We start from the raw sequence: 27,643 nt of genomic DNA on the forward strand, positions 1-27,643 counted from the left end.
AGCACATCATGTGCCAACGTAAACTAATTCAAGAACACATGAGAAAGATGACAAAGTCAGTCTGGAAAGGGTTTCAAAAATAAAATTGAATGTTTGGGATTACAACGAATCAGTCATTATCTACAACTGGGGAAAACGTCAAGCAGCTGTGAATCTTTCTAGGAGTGGCTAGTCAACCAAAAGTATTCCAAGAGTACGTTTGAGAATTATTTTGAGGGTCTTAAAAGAACCCAAAACAACATGGAAAAATGCAGCAGGCCTCACCTACCTCAGTTAAGGTCAGTGTTCATGATTCAACCAGAAGATACTTGACATAAAAGGGATTTGTAGGGAAGCACCAATGTAAGAACCACGGTTGACGACTTTTCTAGGAAATATTCTGTGTACCAATGAGACAGAAGTTGAGCTTTTTGAAATGTGTGTTTCCTTGCATTTGTTGTAAAACCAACAATGATTTCAGAAAAATAATACAATTTTAACAGTCAATAATGCATAACCAATTCTTTTCATATTTGGCACAGGGATTTATTTTGGATGGCTTTTAACACATTGCAATTTGTATTTGATCAGGTAATCTTTGTCTTGTATTACAAATTGTATGATGATCAGAAACGTGTGACAGAAAAGCAAAAACAGAACAAATCTGTAAGGTAGAAAACTGTTCTTTTGCAACACTAATATCAACAATTCTTCTGAGCACCACCACAAACAACCTGAGTACTACCAATAGAACCTGTACCTCTGTTTAAGAAACATGACCCAGTACCAACAAAGCCGAGTTGAAACAACACCCAGCCTTCTTCCCAGAAACATCTCGTCACACTTTGCTGCCTGCTCTACATCCCTACACACACACACACACATGCACACACACACTGAGAGTAGAGAGGAAGCAGGGGCCGTTGCTTTGGGGGAAATGGGTTAGCATGAGGCAGTTAGAAAAGGGGTGTGGAAAGAGCAGAGCAAGGGAGGCTGAAGGAGCGGGCTCGTATAAAGAGAGACAGAACACAAGCCAGGCTTTATCCTTCTCTCCTGTCCCGCTCTCTCAGACCTCACAAGAGAAGCTACCCCAGCCCACCGGCTCGCCCTCACTTCCCACTGTTTTTTTTTTCCTTCAGACACAAAGTCCCGCCAGACGTGTCGAATTCGAACAGAGGATGGCCGCATCCATGTGGAGAATGAATGGGCTCTGCAGAAGCATGACTGGAGTTCTGCTTCTTTGCGCTCTATTGTTTAGCAGTGAGTAGTCTGTTTTTGATTATAGCATGTCTTCTTCACTGTTTCATTCACACCTTTAGTAGTTTCCACAAAGGTTTTTTTTTTATTATTCTTTGTAGAATTTCAAGATTCTTTTTTTTTTTTTTTTTTGGTTTTGTCTCCACATTTTTGGGAAAGAAAAATTGTATTTATACATTAGTAGAAATCCCATGCCTAATTGGGCATGAGGGGTTTACATAAAGTAGGCTTGCACGTGAACATGTAGACGTATTCTTAGTGGTGTGGTGGCTGCAGACACAAAGGATCTGCTCGGAGACGGAAAGTTTCAGTTGAAAATCCTTATGCTCTACATCCTGTCGAGCATCTGGGTGGAGCTACAACGTCTTTGAATTTGTGAAAAATGGATAAAGCCACATTCAAACCACGTGCCCACCAAATAGACAATTTACTTGTCTTTGCATTTTTTCAAAATATGTGTGATTTCATGGCCTCACAGAGCACATTTAAATTGGAAATGAGGATGGAAATCTATCCTCTACATGCGCTTTTTCCTAATCTACCATGTATGTAGTAAATGTGCGCGCTTTCATGTTTTTGCATACTCACTGGGGCAGCATGCTCCAAATCAATTCAAGGCATGATGCTAATTGCAGGGTGATGCATGGGTTGGAAGGAGTAGTTGTAAGGCGGTGCTGGTTTTACTCCAGCCAATTGTAACGACTTCTGCAGAGCTGTCAGGCCCCAGATGCATTTAAATTTTTGGACTGACCTTGGGAGAACCAGGAGGAATATTGCAGACTGAAGGAAAGAGCGAATCGTTTACTTTAAAAGGGAAACGATCATGAGATGGTGGAACATGTTCATGACTTGTGCAATAAAAGGGCATACCACAAACCCTATGCCGCAGCAGCAGAGAAACAGATGGTAATTAGATTTACATGAGAATCAAATTACGTTGGGTACTCCCAATCAAGTCAAGTGGGTTTTTTTTGTTATTTTGCTGCCCAATCTCACTCATAACAAACTTGGCGCCAAGTTCACTGCACGGCATAGAGCTTGGTCTTTATTTGTCAGCTTAATCTGGAAAAGCAACAGAGCAAAAATAATCTGCAGAGCCAAAAAGAAAATCCCCAAATGTGACTGCAAAACAGGCATGATGTGAAATGTGTGGTTCAAGTTTTTACCTGCAGTAGATGACACTGTTAATCCCAGATGCATAAACTAATGTAATCTCCAAAAGGTCAGAGCTGTACATGCAAAGACAATTTTACAAACCTCTAATCCCTGATCATGTTTGTTTTGATGAGTCATTTTCTCCCAACAGATGGCTGATCACCTATGAAATGTTTGTAAGAGGCATTGCTGCAGAGTTAATAATAACATGAGAAAAACACTGATAACATCTCTGGTTCCTATTTTGTAACAAATTTGTACAAAATAGCATTTGCATTAATTGTGGTATTTGTTTCACTTTAACCTCGCTTTACCTTTTTTATCAGACAGTCATGCTGACCGGAAATGTTTTAGATGCTCTGTTCTCAGCACAATGTTGACACAGGAAAATCACTGGTTGTGGACCACTCCCTACCTCCTTTTCTTATGTCAACAGTCACCAGCGTCAGAGAGAGTTCAGGACCTAATCAGACTTCTGTTATCTTGAAATAGCCTGAATCCCTGAAATTTCACAGCCGCTTAACCAAATGCTGTTTGATTTAGTTTGACCTGGAAGCATTAAGCTAACAGCTATTCTGAGAGGACCCAACACTAAAGTGGACTTCTACCATTTTAAAACAACACAAATCTCCAAAGAGTTATAGAAGTTTATATCAATGTTATTTTACTAATGTTTTTAACTGCTGTGTTGGCATTGAGAAGTTAAGACAAGAGCAGCGAATATTTACTACAGATGGTTTGATCCCTGGGCCATTTACTGCATGGTCTTCCTGTCAAGCTAGTAATGAAAAAAAGTGACCAACATCCAGGAAATAGCTCTTTGATTTGACCTGATGTGAAAGAAAATAACACGGTAACAAATATTTTAATTATCATTTTAATTACAAAGTACATATAAGCTCTTTCAGTGACCTATAGACTAATATCCTTAAGGAATATCACGAGGGTGTCTGTAGACCCACCCTGGCTTCTATACTGTAGCGTTGGCTCTGAGATCACATAGACCTGCTACAATGTTCATATTTGTGTCTGGTGACTTCACCATGGTGAAAAGTTATAACTGCACAGGCAAATTTACAGCTCCGAAAAGGAAAACTTGATAGTTTCATACCTACTTATATGCAGAGATTCTCAGACAAGAGTTTGTCACCTCATGTAGCTGTCTGAGTTTCAGATTAACACAATTTGAACTGCCTTAATGGCACCATACAAGTCACAAAAAGCAATCCAGATACTTTTAAAAACATAAGACAGTGTGGTTCCAATGCTTCAAAATGTGGGTCAGATGCTTGGCCAATGACGTCAACAGACGTTCAAAGACATGAACTGTTTTGATCTCTCATGCTTGATTAGCTTGTTTTCATCCCGATGAAAAACCCTCTTTATTAATTCTGTTCAATGCAGATGTTATGTCTTGTTCAAATTTGGTTCACCTTGGGGAGAAATAACCAATCAGTCCATGCCTCACCAAATTAGGACCATTAATTATTGTCGTTCGTAATCTGGTTTAGGAATGGAAGAAGTCCTTTGCTAGGCAAAGTTCATGCCTGCTAGGCGTATTGTTCATTATCTTCTGAAAATGGTGTAAACAAAGGTCAAATAACAGGGTCACCTCATGCCTAGAGGAGGACGTCCTGCGTAGTGCAGCTGGTCAGTTATACTCTGACCAGCTGCAGGGTAGATGAAACCATTAGCCCATAGCCAGGGGATGTGCTGGAACGTGTCTGGTTGGGAGCTGCTGCAGCTCCCAACTTGCGAGGCTTAAATGATAAGGTCTTAACCTTTTAAAGACAGATCCCTCAGGCTACTTTTAGTGAACCTATGGAGTGTCCTGAGTGGCCAATTTTAGCATTTTTCAGGGGGTCAAATCTGTGTTTGACAAGGTCAGAGGTGTTGTTTAGCTATTTTTAATTTTGCTGGTTGTAGAGAGCAAGGCAAAAATGTATAAGATTAAGTTTTGGTCCGATCAGACTAAAATGGAACAGTGTGAGTGGCAGAAAACTAACACTACTCATTATCCTCAATACAAACATCAACATTATACTTTGGCATTACTTTTCTTAAGCATGGCTATAGAAGCTTGTCTGAGTTGGCAAAAAGGTGGACAGAGCTAAACTCAGGTAAATGTAGGGGGGAAAACAGCTGGAGACAACAAAGGACTTGAGACTGGGCCAAAGGTTTTGCCTTCCAGGAGGACAAGACTGGTTTACCAGAAAACATACATACATCTATCTGAAGCACTATAGTGAGTTGAATGATCCATGGATGAAGTAGTTTTGTCTTTTTTTGTTTATTTGCATCTGGAGAGCAGTAGAGAGCTACAGTTTCTTAACACAAATGTGAATCAAACAAGAGTAGATGGTTGAGAACAGAGAGAGATGTAGAGGCAGGATTTGTTGAGAGATTTTTGCGATACGCAAGCAACTCGATCATCCCGACTCTCCAGCAAACAGATTTGGTTTATATTCCCACTTCCCATGGCTGCCAGTCAGTAGTTATGCAGGCGTACAAATATGCAGCACTGAGCTGGCCATGCTTTGCAGAGTTGGATGATGTCATTCGAAAGTTCTCAGAGTACGTTATAAGTTGTCTCTCTTTCAGGGGAAAACCCAAGCTTTACATCTGCTCCAGCCAGGGAGAAAAACATCTTGTCTCGCTTATTTCACCATGTCATCCACAATGACTCCTCCTGTTGCTAGAGTCAGGGCCTCTGGGCAGAGCATTAGAAGCTGTGGCAATTGCTGTTTCAAAAGGGCCACACTAAAACAAAGATTTGCACTCTTGTTTGGAAGATTCTGGTGTGCAAAAATCCCCAGGAGATCAGCGGATCTCTTGGAGTTTGACAACATCAACCGCTCCAACAGTTGAAACTTTTGCATCTCGGTTAGAAACTTTGCTCTGCCAATGAAAACACAGGCAGAATATTGCCACTCTCTTTCTCATGGTCCCGGGCTGTTGACCAGCATTCTTTAAGTCCCAAGATGTGATGTTAGAGTTTGAATTACGTCATCAGCTAGAGGGTGTGGGTCTTTATATAAGCTTTTGGCAGATAGTGGTCTTATGTCAGGCAGGGTGTGTGTCCATCTGGGCCAGAAATTGTGGCTAAGATCCTGCGTGAGCTTGCTAAATAATTAACCTTAGAGTCTGGGTTTTGTCTCGTTACTTCAGAAACTTCTGCATCAAGTTTAAAAATGGTCCAAATGTTGCAAAGCAGCTGCTATTGTCGAATCTTTTGTTCGTTCATTAGTTCATTGAATGTGTCAGTGCCATTTTTAATGTATTTTCTTTATCACTGACTGTTCCTAAGAAAACATTTCAACAGAAAACAAAACCACCACCTCCACTGATAAATATTTTTCTGGAAAGGGGGTTGCCTTGAGGGAAATAGGAACAGTGTTTACTTAAAAAAAAAAAAAAAAAAACTTAATGAAAAGCAGAAGCCACGCCAAAGTTCAGATCTTCCTTTCCCAATTACTGGCGTTCTGGAGAACGTATTGTTTCTCGTTCTCCTGGCACCCTGCTGCTGTTTTATAGCTGTTGGCTGTGACTGGCATAAAGTAGGCAGAAAAAAACTGATAATTCTTTTTTCAGCACTCAAAATTGTAAGTATATGAGCCACACCAATTTTGATCATGAAATCTCTGCTCTAGTCAAGGCTTGGACAACCTGTGCTAACATTAAAATTACATGGCTTTGAAACTGATTCAGTCTCCTTCGTATTTTTTCTACAAGGAATTTTTATCACAGATTCTGAACTGAATCAGTTAAAACACTCTCATACTTCACTAAAGTTAATACAATCAACAACAATACAGAATGTGAAAATGTGGTAGATCTAAAAATGTGGTAAACTAACACCAAGTACAGTCTTTAATTAGGATTACACTTGATTTTACGTTCTCTCCTTTCCTTTATATTGTTAGACTTTCTGTTTGTCGACCTCTTTGTTGGTCCTACATGTTAACTAGATTCAGATAGCTGGAGGCTGTGAATATAGTTGCAGCTGAGACAGACTGAAGCATGAAGACTGGGTCAACTGTGAGTGCCTTGGGATGGGGAGGGGACCCGGCAGCACCCACTGTTCATTGAGAAGAATAAGAACAATATGTGCTTTCATGCTGAGAGTCTCCAAAAATCTTAGATAACATAAACAAGTCGCTAGATTTGTTGCTTGTCACTTTTTATTAAGTCACTTGAGGGCTAGCCAGGGACTACGTTGTCTGCACAAGAAGAGATGGTCACATGCCCCAGCCAGGAAACTGCTACAGCTTCTCTCTAAATTTAAATGTCAATATAAAGGCTTATTCCTCATGTCTGAAATTTTCTCAAATTGATTAAATTCCAGATTCCAGTCCATGCAAAAAAAACCCAGAACGAGTGTTAAAACTGGTCTTAGGCCTTTTAATGAGGTACCTAAAAAAGGTTGTTTTTTTTCTTCTGAAGCACAGAATAACCCAGTTCCTCTCCAGTATGGTGCTGCACACTACCAGACAGCTGAAAGGGGGACTGCTACGTTTTTCTCTCGCACAGCTTCAGCTGTTTTAAAGGAAAATAAAGATGGGAATTGAAGGGAATGCACAAACTCTGTGCTGGAGAACCAGGCTGTGCTGTACCTGCAGAAGGTTTTACTGTTTATCCACGGAAACAAAAGCGCCTAACGAGCTTTCGCTGGAGCCATTTGACGACTCGAATAATGGCTCCTGGTAATTAACGTGGGCCAAATTGCATGCTATTAAAGGCATACTTTATACATCTTAATTAAAAACAAGGTCTGGCCTGTTATTACTCCAGGAAGTCCTGAGTTTGGACGACTCTTTCCCTTATGTTACACGTGTGAATACTTAATACCGTGTGATTCCATGACAAGCACAGAAAGTTTATCAAATGTTTATTATGAAGTTTTGCTCTTCCACTTGGGCCTGGGCGTGTACGGCCAGAGGTTCTAATGTCTTTGCGTAACCTCTTTCCCCCGCAGAGATAGGCGGCTGGAATGAGTCCATCAACATCTGCTGGTGTCGGCTCGGACACAGACAGGAGGGCAGTTAGCAGCTTCTTGAAGCAGCTGCTGCTGCTTCCAGCTTCTAATCCACTTGGAAAATGAACAGTCTGTTTTGGAAACAGGTTTAGAGTTTCACTGCCCGGCTCAAACTATTTTAATGAGTAAACTCGAGACTGAATAAAAACAGACATTTCTCAGAGGTCAGTATCAATCATGAGGCAGTGTTTTCAGTTGTTGTGCCCCAGTTTCACTCAGAAATGTAGTAAGAAGAGAGAGAATAGAGAAAAAGTAATTTTTTGGGGGAGAGAAATTGTAACTTTTTCAGCAGCCTGCAGGTCCTTTAGTCCAATCTGATGACAGGATAGAACACAATGGTCATGTTGTTTGCTCCAGGAGTTCGTAGTAGTTCTGGTGACGGATGATGTGCATGTGTAGGTCCCGGTATGTTTCCCTCTGCAGTTCAAAGGGGTCACTTCCTCTCTGGATGTGCACGGACATCATTCCAACACTGTCGTCCATTCTTTTCCATTTTTTTTCCTGAAAAACTATCGTGTGTTTTGTTGGAAAACACAAAGGGTGTGGACAGAGAGGAAAAGTCAACTTTTACCACCCCAAACAAAGTTTGTTCACAAATACAAGAAAAAACTTGGCTGGATAAAGATAATCGGCAACAAAATTATATATTCAGTTCTTTGTATTTCTCTCAATTTTGTGAAGTTGAGAGAAAATGGTACGTTGATTAAAAATGAGATTAAAAGGAGTACATTGATCAGAGAAGTAGACACAATGTCCAGTGAAACTGTAGAAGAGCTGAAGAGATCCACTCTTCAGGAAGGAGAATCATTGGCTGTGCACACAAGAAATCTAGCAAGAAGAAAAGCAGTGTTAATAAAGAAACCCCCTTAAGTGACATGACACACGTGGGAAAAGCTGAGCAGTAAAAGCAGATGTACATTATACTTTTCATAAATCCAAAAGTCCACTGAAGTTTGTGGTTGTAACAGTTTACAAATGTTTAAAGAGCATCCGCAGCCTTAGTCTCAGTGTTTTTATTCTGCATTGTGTTTTCTAAAATGATCTTAAGTCAGCCACTTTCTGTTAAAGGAACATAAACAGAAAAAGTGTGGTTGGAAGATTTTGGGGGTCCTCTTTGGACATCTGGATGAGTAATGGAATGAGGGTGTGGCTATATGATGACATCCAAGGTGTTGTCTCTGCAGTCTGGGTGGAGGTCAAATCGTAATCCCAAGCTTTTGGGCTGAGGCTTTCCTCCTCCTTCATGAGTTCACAGCACAGTGCGTACGCAGGGAGGGAAAGAGCTCCCAAAGGACACTTACAGCAGCTGCACCCTTTATTCTCCCCCATCCATCTATTAGGTCTCCTCCCTTGTCTCCCATAGGGAGGAAGCAACACTCATCTTCAAATGCCATAATTTATAAGTGAAAAAGTCATGTCCCCCTGTTCCCACTCTCAGCTGGAGCAGTTTAATCAAGTGCGACAACAATGTTTGCGTTTGCAGCCATTTCCTGCAACACCCCGGCCCTAAATTTAAACACAGGGATGGTAGTAACAGTGGCGGTTACCTCAGTACAAAAGGCTGTGACAGATGGGTGAAGTTGGGAGATAATAAATATCTACATGTAGTGCAAATGCAGATGGAGACATGCCGAGTTTGGTTGGTTGCTGTTTTACATTCATGTGTGAGTTCAAGTTAATAAAGAATCAGGGAAACAGGAGTGTTACCAAGGTTAACATAAACTTACTAACTGGTAAATTCTGGTGCCTACACTTACTATCATTATTTTACTGTATTCCCTCCAGAGGAAATCATGTTACCTGGCTTTTCCAGTAAAGATGAGTTCACAAAATGCTGTTACTGCATCTGCTAGCCAGAGAGGGGGAGGATGAAGGGTTGTCCCCAGTGAGAGCTGGTGGAGGAGGGGCTGAGAGGAGGATAAAGGAAATGAAGGAACCATTTTTAAAAACATTCTAACTAGTCTTCACAATACTTTTAGTGTGAGAGTTGATGATAAGACCTGGGCCTCCCTCCTCCGGCTAATCATCACACCTCCCTGCTCTCCCATGTGTCTTCAGAGACTGGGAAGTTCATGGCAGCGCATTCCAGGGTTGAGAGATTGGATCTCCCATAATTAATTAAATGTTAGTTTGTCTAGGAAATCTTTATTGTTACATATCTTCATATCCCAACCTCACGATTGCGTAAAACGCGGGTTCAAGTAAATAACACTCCAGTGTTTATTGATCTGATACAGTAGAATACACAACTTGTTCTCAAGCTTTAACCAGGCGGTCATGGATATTTTTATGCATTCCAAATATTCAACAAATCAGAATATCATTGAAAAGTTTGTTTATTTCATCAACTTAATTCACAAAGTGTACCACAATATGCAGATTAATTAAGCACATTTAAGATATGAATATTACATCCAACCAATAAAAAATAATCAGCATAAATCTAGGTCAATTAAAAGTAATCTTGGCTCTTAAAAAGTAGAAACTGACAAACAAGCCTCATCACTATGTACATTTTGATTTATTGCATATATTTAAAAAAAAGGAGTTTAGTCTTTTGCTTGCAGGACTAATTTGTAGTTTTGACATATTTTTCAGCTGGTAAAAACTGTTAAAGCTCTAACACTAAAACAAGCCTCATCCATCACTACAATACACTGCTGTATATCTAGATTTGGCAAATTATGAGCAGTAAACATGTTCAGCAGCTAACTGCAGACTGGCTGCCTGAGCAGATAGTCAAACTATTTGCTACTAGCTTATGTTCAACTCTCAGATAGTTAACATTATTTTCTTCAGAATTGAATGGCAATTCTGAAGAAAATATGCACAAAAAGCACTGCAGAGCTAACACTAATTATAATCTGATTATCCGGGTAACTGAATAGATGTGATAAATAACATTAGAACTGAACAAATTCACACAAACCCAGAGGTTACATCATAACATCATGCTTTCATTTCCCATCTTGAAACTCAGTGGGAAGAGGCTAAGGTTATGTTTCTGTATGTTTTCCTGTGTTTGTGTTAAGACCAAAGTTTTCCATGGTTTTCCGATGCTGGGATGTCTGACTGGAATTAGTGGGAGATTCCTTACACAGTGGTGGAGTGCTAAAAATGTCCACATCCATGCCTAGAGACACGTTTTTATATAAAACTGATTTAAGAAACTATCACTGAGCAGGAAAAAAAAACTATAATTACATTTACACAATATAAATAGCTTAATGTATGATTCAACAGAAGTTAGACCTTCTGAAGATTATAAAAAGTGAAAGAGAAGAGAAAATAGGATAAAGTCAATTCAACATAGAACATAAATAAAATAGTTCCATATTGTTGCACTTTTGAATAAAGCAGTAAGACCAGCAGGGGGAAAGTAACTAGCACCCACAATTTGTGAGTTGTGCAAATGAAATGCATGTCCTTATTGTGATATTGCTACCACCATGTTTCATGGGGTATGGTGGATTTTTTTCATGCAATGTTTCGCAATTACACCAAAACATTTTGGCATGATCTGACCAAAACAGCGCTTGTTGTGTGCTCTACATCTGGCTTTCTCTCAAAAATGTTTTTTCCCCCCCGCTTCCTGTATAAATTCCAGATTTTTCAAAAGCATGACTAACACGCCTCATTTCTACTAAGCATCGCATCACAGTTTGATATAACGGCTTTATGGTCCGGCGTATTCAGGAGAGCGTTTCCTCTGCCAGTTGGAGTCTCATTGGCCAGGTGGGGTTAATCCCAAATGCCTAGAGAGGCATCATGCTAGCACAAAGACAAACGAGGCAATAACTTGTTTACATGTCTCCTACTTCAGATTTTTACACCTGCGGAGTTCATCCTTAGTTCTTTACATTGACTACAGTCTATTCTGTTGGAAAAGCATTGTGAAAATGATGTTGGAACAGGATCTTGTTTTTGATCTGATGTAAAATAAATACAGAGTGAATTTAGATCCCCCGTGTTTAAGGGATTGTAAACACTTCAAACATTTTTCAAGAACTTTGTGACCTTAAATTGTCATCAGTCCACAAATCACATTGCTAAAAACTGGAGGAAAGTTTTGATTAGATGTTACACACTTACTGTCTTTATGGAAACTAAGCTGAAAAGGGAAGCCTGATCCCTAATACTCATTCACTGCCTTTTTTTCTTCTTCAAGGCTGTCATTATATTATCTTGTATTCAGACAGTTTCACCTTCGTTTGGGTGGCTGTAGAAAATCTGCACGTTTTTAAGGGGAAACCGTTCAGCCAAAGTAGTTTAATAACATCATCTGTTTAATAGATTTGCAGAGTTCTAGACGGTTTGTATTTAATTATAATTATCAGTTGATTTAACCCAAGTCAAGTTCGTTTACCTCACATGAACCCTGGAAAGGCTCTCTCTCTTGTTTTTAGTGCTTAGCTTACACGCCTAAACAATGCTTAAATGTATTGTAAGTTAACTTCAAAAGAAGGATCCACCCTAGGACATGTTTGGTCTAGACATCTTGCTTTTACTGATTAACTTAACAGGAGGTTTCACTCTACAGGACAAGCTGCAATTGGAAATAACTAAGAAAGGAAGTGGGAAAATAGGAATTGTCAAAGGATTTTGTAATTTTTTTTTGCATATTTCCAGTGAAACTGGTAGATTTCCAAAGTTAAGAATGCTTTGTTCTTGCATTTCTATTCAAACGTTGCGTAGAAATACATATTTTAGAATATCAATGTGCTGTAACTGGATCTCCTATTGGAGTTTGTGCAGTCTGCTCCCATCGAACAGTCTCTGCTTCAAGTAGAGGACTTCAAGGATCTTGGTGTCTTGTTCATAAATGATAGAATAAAGCAGGAGGTTGAAAGCCCAGATAGAGGTCTCGTCTGCATTTATGTGAGCATTTGTCAAGTTTTTTGTGTTAAAGTAAAAAAGTTAATGTCTCAATTTATGGTTCAACTACGGTCATAAGATGTGGATCATTAAATACAAGAAAAAGATCCCAATACTAAGTTATTAATCCATTTCTCTCTCCTTTGCAAAAAGCACCAGGATCCACATACATGTTCGTCGACATCCATGTTTTAATGCAGAACCAAGATCACTTGCTTGGTCCCCATCAGTGAAGCATGATATCTGAGGAATGTGTTGCAATCCTTGGAATAGAAAAAGTAAAATTGCTGAAAATTTTAAAAGGCAAAAACTCCCAATAGTCCAGAAAAGTCTTGATAGTTACATCTCTAAGCTATTCTCTTCTTGGAACACTTTAAGCTCCCCAAGAATAATCTGGAAAATATATTTTTGGGGGATGGGAGGTTTGGATTTCCCTCCCGGACTTGTTGCCCCCATGACCTGATCTCAGATAAGCAGAAAGCAACAAATGAACTGATGTTTTCTTAACAATCAAAGCAACAAGGCAAGAATTTAAAAATTAAGCATGTGAAACAATAAAAGGCATGTTGAGAGAATTTAGTAAACTTCAGGTTTATAATGTGTGTTATACTTAGTGAAAACTCCTAATAGAAAATCATAATTTCAATTCATCAGTGAATAAAATGATTGAATTTACAACTGTAATTCCCTCACTGCTTATTTCTCCTATTCACTCCACCTTATTAATTGATCATATAAATATTGGTAATACATCCCGTCATTACATTTGCAATGTAAATCCAAAAATGTAAAGCTAAAACATTCTGCGTTGACCTTTTACTCTCTGCATGCTTCATACTTTTCACAATAGCCCCAGTGTCACAGAAGTCATGTGTCATTTCTTGCTGCATTCCCTTTAGATAGTTTGTGACCCCAAGTCAAAACAAGCTGTAGCGCTCCATCAGCTGCTTCTGAATGCTGTTAGCACATAGTAGAAGTAATTGGTCCCTGTGTGTTTTTGGTTATGAAAAAAAATGACCTTCAGAGCAAAGTAAGATTTTAGTTTGCACCCATATTCTAAGCTTATAGGTCTTGGTAAAATGTTTTCTTGGACACACTTTGCAGTGTGTACCAACTACAACCAAAAAACGGAGGAAAGCTAGAAAAACAAAGAAGGAAATACAAGAGAACACAAAGTTTAGGAGTTAACGAGCCAAAATAAAAAGCCATCAATAAAGTCACATGTAGAGCACAGGGGAAACTGCAGAAAATAAAACAGAACAAGACAGTCATTACAAGTCGCCTTTAAAAAAAGGAGAAAAACAAGACAATGAAAAACTTGACAAATTTGATACTAAAATAAACATAATTGGCCTCATTCATTTAAAACTTGGCATGGATTTAGGAGCAGTAAATAGCGTCTGTGTAGGATCCATGAGCGGCCGATGAAACCATGTGTTCGCCAGTCAATCCCAGCACATGAACTGCTGGATTTAGATAAAACAAAAAGCTGTAAAAATGGTCATTTAGGAACCATGGTCATAATTATTTTAGGTTTTGTCACCTGTAAAATTTTAAACTTCAATAGACTCTCAGGTGGAAAAGGTTATTGTAAAACAAGATTGACAGTAAAAGGAAAAATATTGAACAATTTCTCACACAAAAGGCCTCTGCAAATGTGTATTATCTTCATATTTTAATATCCTATTTGACAAATTAGAACTTCTGAATTTTCCAGCTTTCATCAGACAGATATCATTTTTGCACAGCACCAAATTAAACCTGCCTGTCCAGTGGAATCTTGTGCAGAACTACATAGACCAAAAATAATGTCGCATACAAGAGTTGCTAAAGCTAAGCCAACAGAGATCCATCTTCCCTTCAGTACTAGTCCATGATGCCCAGTGTCCAAATTCATGTTTTCACTCTTTCGGTATCTAAATGTTTTGAGAAGCTGGCCAGAGTCCTGTGTGATTGAAGAGTTGTTATTCACATAATTTATTTGCCAAAACACAAAGATGTGTTTTATAGATGTACATTTTGCAGGCATACTTGCTGGCATAAACAATCCAGAATTAGGATAAAGTAGGAAGGGACTGAACAGAGAGGAAAAACCTAAATTGCAGTTGTTCTACGTTTTAAGCTGCATCTGGGTAACTGTTATGTTATACAGTATATTTACTGTCACTTCATTTAGTTTTATTATCCAGCTGAAAATCCTACTGCTGTTTGTTTGCATAAGCATTTGTTGGTAAATGTCAAGTAACCAATTATAAATGTCACAATGTTTCTTAAAAATATAGAAACCACAGCAAATGAATATTTTTGCTCAATACCCAGGAAGTGGTCGACTTATCCCACATAATAACAAAAACGTAATTGCATTTTTCAAGGGGATTCCCGCAGCATGTTTCAGCAACCCAGCAAGTCAAAAAGTTGCTTTCGTGGTTGTGGCTCATACGTGAACCACAGCAACGAATTAATCTGATTATCCTGACTGAAACCACTAATGTGTGTTAAGTTCTGCACAATCAGCTGGCATTTAATCACATGTACTTCACAGGTTCATACAATTAATTGTTTTAGTACACGATCTGCTGTCTACAAATATTGTCTCTTAGATGTTAAGTTTTCTTTTTCTTTTTTATCTTAACAAATAACATGTTTAATGAATGAGGTTTAATGACATAAGAAGGTGCAGGAGATCATGTTTCATATTCCTCAAAACTGCATTAGCAATCTTAGTCACACTTACTGATATTTCTTTAATCAAATATATCACAAAAAAGCTGCTTTGAATCTTTAGCTTGGATCACAAATTCAGCTAAAAAAAAAGCAAAATGCTTGGAATTGTAAACTATCTTTATACTGTATCGTTGCTATGTGCACATTAGAGTATTTCAAGTTTTTTTTTTGTTTCTTTTTGTTTCACTACAGGCGAGGTGACATGTGAAGACAATTCAACTACATCAACCCCATCCACAAATACTCCTAATGCTGGTGAGAAATTTGGGATAAAAATGCAATTTTTGAAAGACATGACTGAATTACTGCCGTTGACGGCAAGAGTTAAAACTTTTCACAGCAAGTGTCAAGGCCTTATTTCTGTATTATGTTCTCAGGAAGTGGTGCCCCACCTGCTGCTCCAGCATCCACTGCTGCATCAGACCCCGGTGCCGCTCCCGCTGATGGACCCAGTGGAGATTCTGCAGGTTCTACTGTTGCTTCAACAGTTGCTTCAACAGTTGTCGCGACAAGCAGACACAATGAACAAGCTAGAGGTGCCCAGGAGAACTCCAATGTTCCTCCCAATTCAAAGGTCATCCACAGAGAAAGCTAATCTTTGTGTCACTCCGACTGGCTTTATTCTATTGGAAAAAGATCTTTACATGACCTTCTGTGACGTAGAATAATCTATGTAAAGGAATTAGATGCATCTGCTAGAGTGTGTAAAAAGTGGTCCAGACTTTTCTGAGACATTCCTTACCTGTCATGAGTTCTTGTCTTGTCATGAGTGTCAGATATTTAATGCACAGAAATCCTTACTTGTTCTGGGATTACTTAAGATAAAAATTGGCATTCAACATTTAATACACATCTACAATAGTCTTTAAAAAATAAATTAAAACCTAAGCAATCCTCATCAAAGGTTATTTTGTCCCCATTCTAACACCTGATAACAGTCAAAAGTATTTTTTTTTATCATTTTGTAATCCTTTAATCTTAAATTATACCCTACCTTATCACAGTACTACCTAAATTGCATTTCCATGGTTTTCCAAAACGCCTGACTTTTAATCTGATGGAAAAAATATGCATTAAATTGTCAAGTTGTTTTTAGAGAATTAGTAGTATTTAAAATGGGGCTACTGACAGGAAACTCACACTAGATACAAAGGGAGTGTGTACTTAACACATAAAGAAAAGGAAATGCAGATAATCTAATTATTACAAATTGTAATGCAGTCAACCACCATGGCGTATATCCACACTAACTGTGCAAGACTCCACTGCTGAAGAAAACTCGCATTTAAACTTATTTAAAGTTTGTGTTCTTGCAGTTCTTTATTTATTTACCACAGATCAATTAACTTAATTAATTAAAGTGATGATACTGCTCATGAATAAACTTAATTTAATAACTCTAAGTAAACACTCCATCTGTACTGGTGAAGAATCACTCACCTCAGCATGCTAAATGCACGATGGTTCAATGGCTTGAGAACTAAATCTGTTTTACTTCTATTAACCACATTTTATTTCACTTTTTTCTCTCCAATATTTTTTTAATAAAACTTTCTTGTAGTTGGATAGGAAAAATGGCATCCCACCATCATCAAACACTTCTGTATTTGTTGGAGTACTGGTCACTGGTCTTCTTGCTGCCCTCGGCATGATTGTGGGATACTTCAAGTGTCAACGGAAGCCTGACGCTAAGGGAGAAAAACTGGTAAGAATGTTTTTTATTTATTCTGTTTCAAGTTTCTCACAGTACCCTCCTCACTTATTTGTGCCCCTGGTAAAAATGGATAAAATGCTTTATTCTAAATTAACTGGTAACTATCTGGTTAGTCCACAATTTTTGGACAAAGTTTACTTTTGTAACGTTCACTCTTAGTATCCTCCATTTGGGTAAATGCAGATCATTCTTTAGGACATATTTTGAAACATTTTATTTACGAGTGTTCTTCCTATAATTTAATAATAGCTCTGGCATTGGCCAGATCCCATCTGATTTATGGTTGTATATCATTCTTTTGAACATATGATTGGTTTCTTTTTGAGCTTCCCAGTACAGATCCCATTTTTGGATCTGTATGTCAGAGCTCTAATGAAGTAACACTAGAATATCTGAAATCAAAGCAGCAGCAAAGTTTTCTTGTAGATAATGCCTGGCAGTGCTCCAGTTGGGGAAAGCAGCTGGCCAACCATCAGACGAGCTGCAGAGAAAGACGGCGTTCTTCATCCAGAGCCCCACACCCTGCTCTCCACGGCCTTATGCATTTGCGATGATCAGTGTTTCATCTACCCAGTTGTTTCACTGTAACTCTCACATAACATGACAGAGGTCGTACAAGAGGTTGTATTTTGTTTGTGTGTTTATGGGTAGTGCTGGAAACATTCTGGCTTATTGGGTCCATCTGTCTTAGTGTTTAATCCGAACATGAAAACTGCTTCATATTTGATGCATTTGTTGTTTGCCAAGGTGAAAAAGAAAGTATACTTTAGTATACTAAATTTTAACATACTTCAGTATACTTTTATCGATGTACTTAAACTGTACTATTTTGGAACAACTAATTTTGTGCTTAGTATAGTTTAGTAGTATTTAAATAGTATTAAATTACAACTAATAGTATATTTTAGTATACTATATGTACTTTTTTGGAACAACTTCAAGTGTACTTAAAGTATACTTTTTAAATAGAATATTTCAGAGCTTTATTATTATATTTTGATATAATTATTATATTTTGAGTGTAATAATTCTGTCTCAGAATTATATTAAATATATATATATATATATATATATATATATATATATATATATGTAATATACTTCAAATATATTTTAAATATACTATTTGGTATTGATAATAAACTACAATTTTAATTACTCATGAAAGTCTTTATTCCTACGTACCTATTTTGTACATGACATGCAAAACTACACTGCAGTACTTACATTGTTTTAGGCTAAAATTACATGTAAAGATTAATTACACAAGATGCCCAAGGCAATTCAAATATTTTGTTTTATTACCTATATTTTAAAATTGTCCAATTTTACTCACAACTTTATGAACTTTACAATTAAACAGCAATTAAACAGAGAAAGCATTTGTATTTAAAGAGAACAGAAAAATGGCAAATAAAAAAATAATACTTACAATTTTAAGACGTTGTGGACTCGCCATGTATGTGACATCATAAGAACTGATGATGATTGGGACCGGATGCCTGGGGTGGAAAAACATTTCTGGGTGTCGTCTTTGCCCGTTTATGTTAGAAGTAGAAAAAAAATAGTCAGCAATGTCATTGAGTCAGTTGATGTTAGAATCAACTATGAAGCTGTTTTAAGTATGGACTTAAGGAGACAAACTACCTTAAAATCTTTCCATCCATGATCTGAACACACTGATCCTTGTAGGGTGGTGAGGGGGGCTGGTGGTGCCCATACTAAAGTATACTTTTTTTCACCTGGGATGATCTGTTGAATATGATGAAAAAATAATATGTTTTCCCTAAACATTTAAGCTCACGTACCAAAATATCATAGTGCAGAGGCAAAAATATTGACTTTCTTATGACTTTATCATAAGAAAGTAATTTTATGTAGACATATTTTCTTCATCATATTTCTACTATTGCTTTGGATCATTTAGGTCTAGAGTCAATGGTCTGTTATCTGTTCTTCAAGTGCAATTAAATAACTTTTTTTTCCAATTATGAATTGAAAACTGTAGATCAGACTTCCACATGTGAACATTTCTTAATAAAGATCAGAATATTTGAAGGTATGTTTATCCCTTTCTAACACAACTGCGTGTTGAAAAGGAGTCAGGCTTTTGATTCTTTTTTAAATATATATGTTTGAGGATTAAACTGTCATCTATTGGGGTTTCTTGATGATAAAGAAATTCAGATTTTGAACTTAATGACACATCAGCTCCTAGAAAAAAAGTGCTGAGTGCTTTTCACTCAGGCATAGTGTTTGTCACTTTGAAATGCTTGTCTTCAAGTGGCTAGAAATTTCATTTTAAGCTTTTTTAAATTGTTTTTCAAAGGTCATTCTTTCTTGGCATTGTGTTGATACACACATAAATAGTTTATGGTTTTATAGTGGTGCTCAAACTTGTTGATGACTGATTAATTAAGAAAGCTTAATTAGTTGCTACTTAATTATCTAAATGCTTTACAAGGCAAATGCGTTGTTTTTACACATTATTTGCCTTTGGTTGATAAATGTGCAATGGGGCAGTGCATTGTGTACATTTGAGATTAAAGATAAAAATATATAATCAGTAAGTGGTATAAAAAAGAGGACTAGAGATTTTAAAAAATGGCAATATTTAAATCTTTTAAAATGTTAAATTGTACTGTTGCTGCAGGCAGAGGAAGCCTTCTCAGTGGATCAGGAGAATCAGGGGAACACCCTTGCGTCTGAGGCTCCTTTGAACCCCCCTCCAGAAACTCAGGAGAAACCCAGCGTTAACGGAGAGTCCCTGGAGGCGGTTAAGACCGAGACTTCTCCTCCCACCAACGGCCACTCCACTGCAAAGACGGCAGACACAGAGCTGTGAAATCACCCCACAACTGCTGCAGTCCAGGAACTTCCTCCTGCTAATACATTTATCCACACAGATGCATACATGCCCACACAAAGAAATTTGGTATCTCATCCTGTTCAGCCATAGAGGCCACAGCAAAGGAAACAGCAGGGATTATAATAACTTCTCTCAGAGCTACACAGCTCTGCTGTGGTTCTCTTCCTCGTTGGCTGTTGCCTCAACAAACATTAGGAAACCTAGTCTGATGATGATAATATTGGCAGATAAAAATAGTGCTGATGATGACGAAGACAGTCCCTGGGTTTTTGACGGCAGCCAGACTGAGACCAACAAGAGGAGGTTGGCAGCTCTTCTTTTTAAATTAATCATCACAAACTCTTATGAAGACTGCAGCCAGTGACATGCTGCTGAATCCAGCACCCTAACACCTGTCATCTGGCTTAAACTCGCTACAATTCCTGCAACACAGCATAAGCACATGGATAAAATTGTCTTTCAAATTTTACAATTTTAAGCCAGAAAAGACAAAAAGAAAAGGAGCAAAGCATGGTAAATTTACAAACTTGTCTGACAAAAATAAACCCACTGTACATGTTCAAATGTTTGCTGCATGTGAGTGTTAACATTTACTAGGATCTCCATCGTACATAGGCTGTATATATCAGTACATGCATCTAGGCTTTCATTTTTTATTTTGTACTTTGATGACTTGATAAAAGTGTAAACGTGTGAACATGAATGTTAGCCATTAAAACCTGTACAGTTTTATGAAATTAGTTGTCGCTTGAATGAGCTTCAGTGGGAGAAGAATCAAAGTTTCTTGTCTTCCTTTTCTCTCGGAGAGGTTGAACCAAGAGGAAACTGTCAAATCAAGTGATCAGCCAAAAAGAGAACAAACCAACTGATGATCACTCTCAGCTTTTTTGTCATGTTTCTCAGTGTTATTCTCATTTTAGTATATAACTGTGTTGCTTATCCACTTGGCGTAGGAGTATTTATGCCTCATATGCCAGTTCATAACCCATGTTCTTAAAACTAGACTTGTTTCAACTAAATAATGCTTAATCTTTATGATACTCAAGGATGTGACTGTTGTTTTTTTATTTTTGTTATTAATATTTCTATGGGTTTCTTTTTTTTCCAGTTTTCTTCTTTGGAAACGTTTTGTAACATTTTAAAAATACTCTTCAAATTTTGTAATGTAAACATTGAAAAAGCAAATTCACAAATGCTTAAATTTTGTAAAAAAATTAAATAAATAATCACAATTTGTCCTCCTTTTGCTTTACTTTGTGCCAAATCTTTTCTTTGAATGGGGTTTCTACGATCTTACAATGTAAAGCAGAAATAGAAAATTTGATCTGATCAGTTTCCAGGTCTAAGAAAAAAAAAAATCTAAGTATTTTTTCATATTAAAGACAATGTTTGTAACCTTTGATTGATTGATGAATCCAACTCATTCATTGTTTTAGTTTTTGAGTTTCTGACTGACATACATAAACAATCAAAAAGTATTAAATTAAATATTTTTTTTGTATTTGACTAAAGCCTTTTTAGAGCTCTATATTATATTTTAATGTCATTCCTTCTTCAGAAACATACCCAGAGTGCTGATTTATTCATACATGTTTGAGAAATCCTGGAATCTCCCATGGCAACCATTCGGGGATGTCTAAATGCTACAATGTTCTTCCTATTTACCCAAAGCTCCATCTCTACCTGCAGCAGCAGAGGCAAACACCTGGTGGAACTGTGTGTCTGCTGAACTCTTAAGAATCATTATAAAAGGCATCATGGAGGAGCATTGTCGTCATGATGTTTTGGGGCAGTCAGATAGGATAGACGCCTCTTAAAGAGACAGAGGCCAATTTCAAGGTGTTGTATATGGTTGTGATGCAAAATGTCTTGTAATTTGTTTTTTATATATACAGCATTTTCATGACAACTGAAGGTAACATAGTTAGTTGATTGCACTTTACAATGACACTGTGTGTCAGAAAATATATAATACACTGCCTTAAACCGACTTCTAGAACAGAATCTTAAGCGATCATGATTTATGAGCAAAACAAAAGTATCTGTCTGGAAACATTTCCCTTTTCAGTGAAAGTGCTGCTTTTCATTGAACTGTACGGCCTGAGTCTGTGTGGTTCAATACTCTATTTTGTGTGTTTTCGTTGTAAAACCAAGCAGTCCTGCATCATTGCTGGACCCTTTTCAGTTGTAGGTCCATTGGAATAGGGCAGAGCTAGCAGCACACAAAAAAGTCCATTGATTGAGAAACAGAAAAACATCACTGCTTCACTGCATGAGACACATTAATGCATCACTTATGTTGCCACAGTAGTATGACACAATGTGAGTTTAACTGGCAGTGGAAATGCTCTCCTGTCACACCAGACCATGAAATAGCATGCAGAACCAGATGCTAATTAAGTATGCTATTAGCCTTACCACTAAGTGTAAACAAGGCAAATAGTTCCAGTTGGAGATAAATAGCACATAGGAAGCCTTAAATATTAATATGTGTTCAAATCATTAACATTTTCTCCATAAGTAAACAACAGGTAAGCATTTAAAATATATGCACTTTTGTTGTATTGATGCTACGTTTTGGATGTGTCGCCACCTCAAAACTTATTTTAAAGTACATGAAGACATGAAGACTCCTTCATGTAACTAACACAAGGTACCAAAAACACATTAACATTAAAATAAAGTGAAATAGACTCTTGATAAAATTAATATTTTGTCAAATATACGTTGTATGTATTTTTTTATGGCAAATACATAGTAGGATTTGTTCTTTTATTTTTAAATTATGGAATAAACTGAATATCTCACAGATACATGTGTGCACATACTGCCACACATACTTGCGCCTACATACATCTGCTCCATGATACAAGGGAATTTAAATCCCACACAGCCCATAAGGTTGGACAGCTGGTTTACATAAGCAGCAGTTATGACATCACTTCACACTGTTTTGTCTTGACCCGCCTGGGTGTGGTGGCAAAAACATTTCCCCCTCTGTGAATTAAATGGCAAACGATGTGATCATGAGCCTTCCACAGTATCATTTCCACATATTTAAAATACACAAAGTGTTGTTTATTTTCCTTCAAGAGAGAATAACTTGCTTATTTTTGAATGGTTTTATATATAAATTTCATCTCATCTCATTCATTTCCACCATGCAATGTCCCTTTCAAAGATATACCAGTAAAATATTTCCTTAGGACCAGTTTGCACAGCAGGAAAGGTCAAATTGTGCAAACTTCCACTGCAAATCTGTAAAAGACTGCGTATGTTTGATGAGTGGTGACAGGGTGCTCTTGTGGTGTTCTTTGCTTTGGATGCCAACTTTGTCTATGACTTCAAATAATGTTGCAGATGTTTTGCAGAACATCAGCTGGAAGTTGTCCTAAAGCACATGTCCCAGTTGTCCTAAAGCACATGTCTCAGATCAGTTAAACATAGCGTGCTTTGAGGAAACAACTGAAATACTCAACAGATACATGTGATATCCTTATAAAGGTGGCACTACGAAAGAGATAAACAGACTTTTCAAATGTATAAAATTCATTGCCAATAAAATATTCACTGATAAACACCCACAAAACACAAAATAGTCTTTGACAAATTATCTTTTTTTTTTTTTTTTTTTTAATCTGTGCTGTTCAATTTGCTGTTCATGCAGCAGAGAAGAAAAAAGTAAGAGTGTTAAGTAATGTTTCAAGATCTTTTGCAAAGTCAAAAACCTTGATGGAAGTATTTCTCACAGAAACAACTAATGTTGATAATTAACAAGGCTTGAATAACTTTTACATTTTATGTTTTTGTTTTGTTACAGAAAAACATGACGTCACATACAGTTCAGTCCATAACTGAGTCAAAACCTTTGTTTATAATTTTTCCACTCATTGACACTTGCACCCCATGCTCTAAACACCCATAAACTTCACCTTCTACGTCTAGTTTTCTGTTTCTCCAAGCCTCGACCCGCTCTCCTCCCAGGCTTTATCCCATCCAGGCCTCAGTTTCCCCACCCTTCTTATTCCTCCATCTTGCCAAGAGTAATGTGTGTGAAGTGGAATCTGGGATTATGTACAAAACCCAGCTGGTTGTTTTGATTATGCAGGGGCTCCATCCATGCCAAATATGTCATATTTTACCTCTTGACGCCAAACCCCTTCCTTCTCTGCTACCCCACCACCCATCCCCCTTCTTAACTCATTAATAATAGCATTATACTGGATGGATCAGGTGTTAAAGAATAGGAGACCTAATGAGACCCTAAGGTTTATGGCCTGTGAATGTTCACATTCATGGAAAGGTTAAATGGTAAAATGTGACAAGAGAATTGATGAGGGCTTTTATTTTTTTTATAAGAACAAATTTATGGCATCAAGTCACAATGTTGAAACATTTTTGACACGTTAGTCCTTCGAGAGAAACATGCAAAGGAACAAATGACTGCAATTTCTCTCATCTGCAGGACCAATCTGAGCGTTTGTTTTGTACTGACAGAGATAATCCAAATGATATTTTCTGAAGATATTTCCTTATAACAGTACCATCAGGTAAAAGTTATTTAACAATGTACTTAACTGTGTTACTATTGTACATAATAAAGCTAGAAAAACATACTGGGAAATTATTTGTGTCACATTTTAAAGCATTTTTTATGTACTTGCACCAAATGTTTACCAGATGATTAACATTAGGGTTAGATGTTGTCATGCCACAACATATGGGAACTTAAAAGAAAGTATTTGAAAAGCAAAAAGATCAAATATGGTTAAAGTCAATAAAGGTTTGTTTGGGAGAAAAACAAATTGTATTTTTTACATGTGTGAAGATGTTGCAGAACTGGAAGCTCCTTCAGTAACAAACGGCTGAATCCTTGGTGTGCAAAGAAGCATCATCACAGATCCTCACTCCCAGCAGAGGTTAGACTTTACAAACTTCACTACTTCCTACAAACTGAAACTCATTAAGCGTTAACATTCCCGCTGTTGTTGTTTTTTTTAATTATTATTATGTCAATTAATACTAATAGTCTGTCCCGTGCGCAAATATGAACATATTATACAAAGGCTTCGCTCACCTCCAAATCCCAGATGCTTGAACTGAAAGTGAACTTTATGTCTTCACTTGCTATCTGATTAAAATTCTAATAAATATCTCTCCACTTACTCATTGGATATGAAGGTTTCCATTCCAGATACCGAGGTGATCGTTTAAAAATATTAGACAAATAAATCAGAGTGATGTCTTTGAAAATTAATATAACATTTAATGGTTCTGCAAAACAATTTAATTCCATACCACTGATTTTAGTACACATGCACTGTTCAGAGTGGGAGCACAGAATATACTTTACTTAATACAGGGTATATACACACAAAAAAAAATGGTTATCAGGACTTACTGTTAAACAAAAGACACAAGGCCTCAAGTTTAGACCAACAAATCTTGTTTTTTTTTTGTTTTTTTTTTTCAAATATGTCAATATGGAAAGAAAGTAAACAGTGTGACAGCAGCTACAATGTAGTTCTGTCATGTGAATAATTAAATCAACAATTTGGAGCAGAGACACTTAGACATAAAAAGCGTAATATTTGAAAATATTTCCTAAAACGTGGAGGAAATAAAATACAGATGAGATGTTTTTTCTGTCACAAAATCAGCCAACACAACTCAGCGACATTATTCAACAAATCCCAGTAGTCAGTTGTGATAGTGGAACTATATTTCTAAGACAAACCAAATGAAAATTTCAGGGATACTCTCCACATGAACTTGGAGGAATGACCTACATTTCAACAAGACAGCAGAGAAAGGGGCCCCTATGCACTTCTGCAACAAGATACAGGAACACATGGCAACTGGAAAGAAACAAGTTTTAAAAGTCTTAAAACAATTTTAAAGATGGGGTCCAGTCAAGGGAGATTTCCCCTGTAAAACAAATGGGGCCCAATAGGGTGATTCACGCGAGGAAATTATGTGCATGTTGTTCTCCAAGCAGACATCCTTATGTGCCTCCATTCGCTGAACAGCTTTTATCAGATGTTTGTAAAATTATAACGTAAAACTGCAGTTTCTGTGGATCATCAGTCTGGAATGAAGCATTTTACTGGAATTTTCCAAGGGACTAACAGGCAGCAAATAAATATACTTGAAAGACTGATTAAACCTAAGAAAACCCATATTTTACATTTGGTTTCCATAGACACCCCCACAACAAAATACAATAAAATCCTGAACCGATATCTGGTCACGTTTCACGTTGCTCTGTTGTTGTCTGTTACCAACATCTGTTTCAGAAAACGAAATGGAAAGACTTGTCTCGTGTTTCCACTGATACAATAGATGGTATGACACCTTCCAGTAAGACACGGTAAAAGATTTTAGGATTAACTGTCAGAAAATTAAAACCTTGCAAAACATCACATTAGTGCTGCAGATGTATTGCAGCCTTCACATTTGAATTAGAGATGTAGCTTAAAGACTGTGTGAAAAATAAAATATTAAACTATATTTTGGCTTTTTTTTTTTGTTTTGTTTCAAATAATACCACAGAAAAAGGTTTAGGATTAAAAAGAAATGGAACATGCAGTGGTTAAATGTTGTGGAAGCATGAAATTGTTGGGTTAGGATGCCCCCTGCTGTGCTAACAGGAGCAAACTTCCTACTCTTAGTTGAAATTAAGTTTGCCAAATGTCTCAAATGCTCTACTTTGGGACATTTAGCATTCATTTTGCACCTTGAATTGCCATGCTGTTCAGAATGTGTATATAAATAAAACAAATTAGCCTTGCAATGAGCTTATGTTTGCTAAATGTCATGACATTTTTCATATATTTGCCTGTCACAACATTTAGGAATAAAGAAAAACAAATGGAAACATTTGGCCAAAATGTGTATTTTCTCAGGATGGGAATATTTTATTAAACTTTTAATATCCTATTTTGAGCATAATTTGTTGGTAACTATTTTAATAATTGTTCAAATTACTTTTCGCACTGTGGAATTAAGCCAGTAGGTGATTAAGTCATTATTTTAGGATTCAACATGAAACAAAAAAATGAAGGATGAATCTGGACATACAGGCTTTACAGACCACACCTTTCAAACGTAGTTCAGTCCCACATGATAATTTCTTTTACAAAAGGAGCTTGAATAAGTTAGTTCTTATAAAGAAACTTTACGAATCAAGAGTGTGATAATTTACACTGTAAAAACTGAAGTAGTGAACGTCAAAATTGCTGTTGGGTCAAAAGATATCTAATTTATTTAAAAACTTAAAATCTTGAAAAACATATTATTTTGTTTTATCTTTGCAACAATAAACAAGAAATGTATTATTTTATTAGTGCAAATAGTCTGATATTTTGATGGCGAGTGATTTGTAAATCATTGTAGATTTTTAAATATAGAATTATCTTTGTACATTCCCTTTAATGAAAGAGAAACATCCAGTTTGCCCCCATTAAAAAAGATTAAAGGACAAAAAGATTTAGTCTATTGTCAACAGTAACAATGGGATTTGGGTCCATCTTTCTTTGAAGATCCTTTCTGTATTTAGCCAAGTTTAATAAACCGATAAAGAACGTACTTGGCTGCACCAAAATATATTTTGTAGTAAAAGTCACTGGATAGATGTGAACCTATTCATCATAAAATCAAAGTGAATGCAAAAAGCATGGTAATTAAGAGATAAATACTTTGCTTTGTACCAAACATTTACTATTGTATTTTTGATTTAGAGTAGAGCAATAATTTTGCCTGAATTAAAACAAAAAGTCTCGATATGCTGATGGATCAAATTAGTTTCATTCAGTCCAGGGGCGACCAGAGTGGATCACACTCTGGTCGCCTCTGACCAAGTAGACATGGTTTGTTCAACTCATCTGTAGTTCCTATGCCAAACCCACCTGGTAATTCTGACCAACCTCTACGGGTCCAGGTAAATTCACAGTGGAGTGGAGTTTTGCAAACCCTTTATGTTTAATTAAAAATTGTTTCTATTAGTTATTACAGAGACCAACCGATCTTAATGTTT

The 27,643-nt window shown here is 37.0% G+C and overlaps 1 protein-coding gene across 1 annotated transcript; it reads left to right on the top strand.

Moving 5' to 3' along the window:
• The first annotated feature begins 950 nt into the window (after positions 1 to 950).
• cd34 (CD34 molecule) lies at positions 951 to 20,840 on the top strand. The gene is made up of 5 exons (XM_017305993.2): positions 951 to 1,239; positions 15,218 to 15,280; positions 15,403 to 15,599; positions 16,587 to 16,730; positions 19,393 to 20,840. Exons 1-5 carry the CDS (start codon positions 1,158 to 1,160, stop codon positions 19,582 to 19,584), a joined length of 678 nt encoding a protein of 225 aa, XP_017161482.2. The 5' UTR covers positions 951 to 1,157; the 3' UTR covers positions 19,585 to 20,840.
• The last annotated feature ends 6,803 nt before the right edge of the window (positions 20,841 to 27,643 follow it).

Source organism: Poecilia reticulata, chromosome 7 (genome assembly GCF_904066995.2).
Source record: "Poecilia reticulata chromosome 7, P_reticulata-male-v2, whole genome shotgun sequence".
Taxonomy (NCBI): Eukaryota; Metazoa; Chordata; class Actinopteri; order Cyprinodontiformes; family Poeciliidae; genus Poecilia; species Poecilia reticulata.